General features: G+C 27.4%; 1 protein-coding gene across 1 annotated transcript; it reads right to left on the reverse strand.

The window, feature by feature from the left end:
- Nucleotides 1-1028: 1028 nt before the first annotated feature.
- On the reverse strand, nt 1029-2731 carry LOC112639823. The gene is made up of 5 exons (XM_025414974.1): nt 2555-2731; nt 2166-2394; nt 1801-1869; nt 1084-1173; nt 1029-1037 (listed from the first exon to the last, which is right to left on the reverse strand). The coding sequence occupies exons 2-5, from the start codon at nt 2373-2375 to the stop codon at nt 1029-1031; spliced, it is 378 nt and encodes a 125-aa protein (XP_025270759.1). The 5' UTR covers nt 2376-2394; nt 2555-2731.
- Between the last annotated feature and the right edge of the window lie 4658 nt (nt 2732-7389).

Consider the following 7389-nt stretch of genomic DNA (forward strand, 5'->3'; position numbering starts at 1 on the left):
AGTTTTTACCTCGTAATAACTGGAGTTTTTAGATAAACGCCGCAAATATCTTTTATTTTGTCGGCCACTTGAGTAGACTGGTTTTGTTTATTCCACAATTTCGATAATTTTGCAAATATTATTCTGTACTTTTTTTATATGTGGGATCATTCTCCAAGGCTCTTTCAGAAATCTTTGGCTGCAATAAGATTAAGCGTGTGACTAACACACCTATGGTGTGATGGAAGAGTAATATCTTCCGTGTCTAAACTTTCTTCATTCGTAATCAATAGATCACTTAAATTGTGAAATTCCGTGTTAATCTCCTTATCTTCTTCTTTTTCAAAGTCTCTAAAAAATTAAATATATTTATATAAAAATGTAATATGTGGTTTTTTTAATATAATGAATACATATAAAATTATTATGCACATACATATAATACAAAAGTGTATATAATATCATAAAATATTAACTCACCGAAATGCTTTAACAAAATTTGAACCATTATCTGTTGTTGTGCAACAAATTTTATTTTGAATATGATATTCAACAAATATAGAGTTAATGGCTTTTGCTAAAACATCAAAAGTATGTTTCCCTTTAATTTTACGACAAGCTAAGGCGGCAGACTCTCTTGTTAAATTTTCTGGATTAATCCAATGGACCGTTACTCCTAAGTAACTTCTATAAAATAAAAGATTTTAATTATTTTAATTATTATGTAATAAAACATTAAAAAATAAAATATTAATGTAAAAATATTAAATAAAACATAATTATAACACCATGTAACCTTTTCGCTTTGCTCCATAAATCTGCTGTAGTTGAAACCGTATCGATTTCAGTAAATTGTTTTTCAAGAGCGATTTTCATATCCAGATATAATTTATTAAGTTTATCTCTTAATGTTTTTTTACACATTATTCGAATTGATGAAGGCAATCCAATTTTAATCAAATCAATTAATGCAGGACTCTCAACAACCGCGAGTGGTTGGACATTTTCAACAATAAATCGTAGTATGGCAGTGTCTAACTTATTTTGAGTTATTCCAGCTGTTCCAGAACTCCATTTTTGTAACACACACTGCTTTTTTGTAACATTATTAATGTCTTCTTCATATTGACATTTATTATGTGTGAGTTTAGATTTAGCTTTTTCCAAATCTTTTAAAGAATGTGGATGTTTTACCTATATTAATTCAATATAATTAAAACTTAGAAATAAAAGTAATATCATATATATGTATAGATAGGTATACATGTATGTATGTATGTATGTATGCATATATGTATGCGTGCATGTATATATGTATGTATGTATGTATGCTTGCATTTATGTGATATATTATATATACATATGTATGTAAATATGTGTGTATACATATATATGTATATTATAAATGTTACAATATAAAGAAAATAATAATATAGTAACTAAAAATTATTTAAAAGTTCAACTAACTAAAAAAGTTTTTAAACAGAAATAAAAGAAAGCATATCTAAAAAAAATTATAAAATTAATTTATAACAAAATACACACAAATATATAGATATATTGAAACAGATATATATGTAAATAACAGATATTAAGATATAAATTTTTATATTAATATTGTTTTAAATTTAAAAAAATCTGTTATAAAATACAAATAATTCTTTGTCATTTACAAAAATAGAAATAAAAAATTTAATGTTAAAAAGAAATAAAAGAATAAAAATATATATTAATTTATGAAAGAATTATTAATTTTTATATTTGTTTAAACACACTTATTTATTTAAACACACTTTTACATGCCATGCTTTTTATACCTACTATTTTTACATTGGAGATTTGATTCAATGAACTAGAATATACGGTGCAATTGTGTACATTCCTTAGAATCTAAAAAAAAATTTTTTAATTTTACAAATTTTCTTGTATTTTTTTTTATTTAAATATTGAATTAATTACTATTATAAAAATATACAGTTATCGTTATTGCGTTTATTTTGCACAAAGTTTTTAAGAAATTAAGAAATTATTTTATATATATATATATATATATATATATATATATATATGTATTTATTTATTTATTTAGATATTTATTTATTTATTTATTTATATGTATACTAACAAATAAAATATTGAAATTTATTTATTAACATAAATAAAAATAATAAGAAAACTAAACTTACGCTTATGTGCTTCTTTAAATTGGCTGTGGAGCTTTTGCTAGCATGTATAATTTTTTTGCCTAAACATAATTTGCAAGTAAATGCATAATTCTTCTCATTACTAAGTTCAGGTTCGAATACAAAAATTTCTTTGTATGCCGGCCATGGTGCCTTATTCAAGGATTTAGATGATGTACTTGGCGTATTCGCCTCTTCGGCTATCGTTTCCATTTCTGAGCAGATCCGATCGCTACAAAAAATCACAAACCAAGGCCAAAAGTTTTATTATTTTTATTCAGAGAGACTTATTATTAAATAATATTTCGTGTGATACAGAATAAAGCCGCACAATACTAAATTATAAGTAATGTCTTTTAATAATAAACGATTAAATAATTAAACATACTTACACTGTGAGAGATATAAAATATCACTTGCGACGTAGTCAGTGCAAAGTGCAAACCGCGAAATCAAAAACGAACGTAGCGTAGACAGACAGACCGTGTACGCGAGGAGATAACGGCCGTATAATAGCACAAAGATATAGAACCGCTGTAAAAGCCGAGACAGACCGCACGAGAGTACGGCGGAGAACGACCGCGTGATACAGTAATGCGGGAATATGCACTGTCAAGGAAGCAGAGAAAAGGTATGTGTACGGGAACACTTGCACAAATCGTGAACACATTGATTGGTACGATGATAAATATTACGAACTCCGTAATAAAAGCAGGACTGCGAACGCGACACGCTATTATTGCGACGTTACTTCTTCGATACCGGCACATGAACGATTGCCACGCGGTATAGCTTAAGGTTAAGTTAGTTCTTAGTTACTTCCTGCGCAGCCTTCTGTACAGAGGACAGGGCAGGTGCACATGCGCAACGGGCGTGCCAAATGGCGAACCTAGTGCGGCGAGTCTTACAACGAGCACGGTATCATGCCGATTTGCTAATGCATCGATCAGCGAAAAAGTAACGCTAAAAGTAACTGTAAATTCGTTATCGTTACTAAAAAAATGTAACTACGTTATCGTTACAGTTACAGAAAAAAAAGTAACTATAACGGTAACGGCGTTACAAGTAACGCGTTACTTCCCTTCCCTGTCTATTATATTTTTCTATGCGTTTTTATGTATATTTCATGCAAATATATATAATTATAACGGATTTTTTAAACTTTTAAATAAAGATATAATAATAATTATTATATAATAATATAAAATTATGATATAATAATAATTTTAAATAAAGATATAATTAGTAATTAGTATAATTAAATCTATAATTAATATGTATATATATGCGTATAAAGTATCCATTATAAGAGTATAGAGAACATTTAAAAAGTGATTCGTAAGTAAGAGTTCAAAGTAATTTTGTATAAAAATATAATATTTTATGTTATATGATTATGTTTAAATACAATATTGCAATATATTATCTTAGACATGATTATCATAGATATTGCAAATTTGTATTTATATGAAGCTTTTTAATTTAATTAAATGTTTTCAAGATATTCAACCATCAAAAGCAAAAATATGATTGCAATAACATTGCACTCTTTTCAATATATTACTATAATCTTGCTACAATATTTCATTGGAAAAAGCGGACAACTTAACTTCATCACAATCTTATAACAATAACTCAGCAGGGTTTCGCAATCGATTTGCAATATTGCAATGTTTCAATGAAATTATTCTTCAATATATCCATGCAATCTTATTGTACTGAAAATATTGTACTAAATATTGTACTAAAAATATCTTCGTTTGCTTACCAAGTGTTGAAAAAATAAATCTTTCATCAACCGGCCATATAAAATTTTCCTCATATTCGAGGTATCTCAATATCAAGCGAAACTTGTATAAAGTTCCCGATTGTAAATTTTCGACATGGTATGTTACTTCATTGTTATAATTCATTTCAAAATAATTCATTGTTTGCCACTTTTCTGCTGCAATATCTTTGTACTCTAGTAAAAAGGATCATCAGATTAATATTTGAGATCCATGAAATGTTCATGCTATTTATGTGTTATGCTATTTATGTGCATGCTAGTTATGACCCCGCTTAAAGTAATATTGTTTGGTTCTGAGTATATGTGAACGATCTTGCTTAAACTCTCGTTGTAGAAATCGCTGAAATTAATTGGATACACATGCACGTATATCAAGTAATCTTGTAATGATAGCGACAAGTTAATCTTTGTGAAAAATCTGCCATCTACCATATGTTTCGGCACATTGATAAATTGTTTGTCCTCTTGTTGCGTGCCATTCACTAATGCAACTGACTTCCAATGCACTTCGTAGGTCACGGCCGCGCAGTACACTTTCTTGAGTGGCATCCAATGAATTACTGCTATAGTAGGCGTCAAAGCTAGAACACTTATGTTTTCTGGTGCATTAAGCTTGCCCGAATTAGTTTTTATTGGTATCACATTTGAATTGAATGGATTTATTGATAATTGATCAAAGTAAAAATTGCTTAAAGTAAATTTCAAATTGTATTTTGTAAATGGTGTTAAGTTCTGAATCTCGTAATATCGCTCGGTCGTCAGCACATTGAATTTCTCAGACTTATTGAGATTTTTGTCTAAACAGCTTACGGAGATAGTATATATAGTAGTTGGTAAATTATATTTTTTGCATCCACTCTTTAACCGGCTCCGGAAGATTTACAATGATGCTGTTTGCCGTTGCATTCACATTCTCAAAATTGTAAACTTTTTCGTAAGATGAGACATCTCATTGGAGGATATGATTGATCAAAATGGGAAATTGGTATAGACATAATTTTATAAATTATATCTATATCCATTATCTTTTTAACATATTTGGCTGCATTTATGCTCTTGAGACTTGCATATTTCTTTTTCAAAACGTAGATATGACGATTATGTGGATCATCTTTATATGCAAAAATGTAAACATTTGTTTTGTCCATTATCATATATGTGAAGTAAATGTCATCATTTATGTTTTCCTTGTATAAAATTATATTGCACATAGAAATGTTAATGTCTGTTACAATTATGTAATTCTCACTTAACCAGTAAATTAACGGCGCCTCATTATTCATGTTATCAATTATCATATGACGTATAAAAGAATTTATATAATGAAATAAACACAAAGATGCATTTATCGGAACAATTTGTTTGATTTCTCCATCGAGATGATATTTCCTTATGTTATATGTTATAGCCGTCCAATTGTAAAATAGGGAATATAAAATTCTGAAAAATATATAATTATTTTACTCATTATAAAACATTATAAAACATTATTTTAATACAAACAGAAACTTGTATACAGTAAAAATTCGAAATTCTTATAATTATATTATAACTTATTATTTTTTTTTACTTATGATCTTAATTATACAAAAATTACAAATATGCATAATTTTTTAATGAAAAATTATTTTTTCAAGTGAATGGTAGTAAACGTACCCCATAGACGGTGATACAATAAAACGAGGAATATAAGTTTTTGATTTGAAAATCTCATCAAATTTAATTATGCCAGTTTCCCACTTTGTTAAGTCGAACTTTACAATATAAGAGTAAGCTGACTCTTCATAGGTGAAATATAGATTCCTTGCTATCCAGTCAATGCAGAGATTATATAAATAATTATCATAGCTAGCTATTTTTGTGATATTATTTTCATTAATATTCAATGACATTAGGTCACTTCCTGTTAGCCAATAAATTCTATGTTCTTGCATTGAATAAGTGACATATGTTACTGATCTGAAAAAAGGAGCTAACTATAATTGTATAGTAAAAAAATTATAATTGAGATTTCTAATTTTACAGATTTCTAATTTTACACAATTTTATTACTGCTATAATGTTGATAATAATAAACTAGTGCATAATAATAATAGTTTTAACTTTATAGCTAGTGTTTAAAATAATTTATGATAATTATAACCATTTTTTTATCAGTCTACTTACTCTGACGTTACTAAATTAGTAATGGTATTTGAATCCACATCCAGTATGCGGATATCTGTGTCCGTTGTGAGTAATAATTTAGGTATTGGATTTTCATGTGTAGTCGACACATTGATTAAATCCGTGTAAAGACCAGCAACAATTTTAGTATGCGCACGCACTCGAAAATAATATGTCGTGTTGGATGTTAGATTGTGCACCGTGTGCTCCAATTTTGTAGATGTGATATTTTTATCGTTGCAAGTTTTTTTAAAGTCTTCGAAGATAGAACATTGCACTTGGTACTCTTGTATTATTTCATCGGTAAATTCAGGTTGGTTCCATCTATAAAAAAATTAAATTTTAGCTATTTTATATTTAAGAAAATTGTAACAGAATTAACATATTGATATATTTATGTAGTTGGATTTAAGAAAAAAAGAGAAAAATGAAGGAATACAAACTGAGAATTTAGATTTGTTACCTCAATGTCACAAAAATGTCTTACTTTTTCTGCGAATTGACTGTCGAATTGTACAAATGCTCTGAGAGATGTTGGCTTGTTAAATCTGTTTTCTAGAGATTTTGAGATCGTACATATTAACATAGTTATATATAAGATTAAATGGATTATCTGAGTAAATCAGAAAAAAGAATTTAATGTGAAAATAAAGGAAAGAGAAAAAATAAATATAAACTACAGAATATGGAAATTAGCACAATATTGATCTTTAAAAAAATAATGTAAGAATTTTTTGCGTCATTTAAGATTTAGAAAAGTAATTGTTAATTCATGGCAAAAACGAATAAATAACTTTTAAAGTACACAAGTACTTTTCGGAAATTTCCTATAACTTAAGAAATCAGAAGAAGTATAATATTTGCGATTGCTTTAAAACAGAGTAACAAATTAATAAAATTAACTTTACCTTAAATTATGACAATTTTTATGTACAATGTTATGTTTGTATTATACTTTTCTATTTCTTTTTTGAACGGAATTAGAATTTATATTCTTCTCACTATTGGAAGATATTTTTAGATTTGATTTCAACTCTCTCTTGAAATTATATTTACATTTTTGCATCATAGATTTTGTTATTAATGTTTTATGCATTTTTTGCAACTTACCGATAGATTCTGGAATGATAGAAATGTTTGCAAGTGTAACTTCATCGACTTCTCGCTCATTTCTCACAGTACTATCATAATGACTCTCAGATTTAAAATTTAGTATATGATCATCATTTTTCTCGGACATTGAAATATCCTTCATAAAATATAACATACGAA

Source organism: Camponotus floridanus, unplaced genomic scaffold (genome assembly GCF_003227725.1).
Source record: "Camponotus floridanus strain SB8 unplaced genomic scaffold, Cflo_v7.5 scaffold92, whole genome shotgun sequence".
Taxonomy (NCBI): domain Eukaryota; kingdom Metazoa; phylum Arthropoda; class Insecta; order Hymenoptera; family Formicidae; genus Camponotus; species Camponotus floridanus.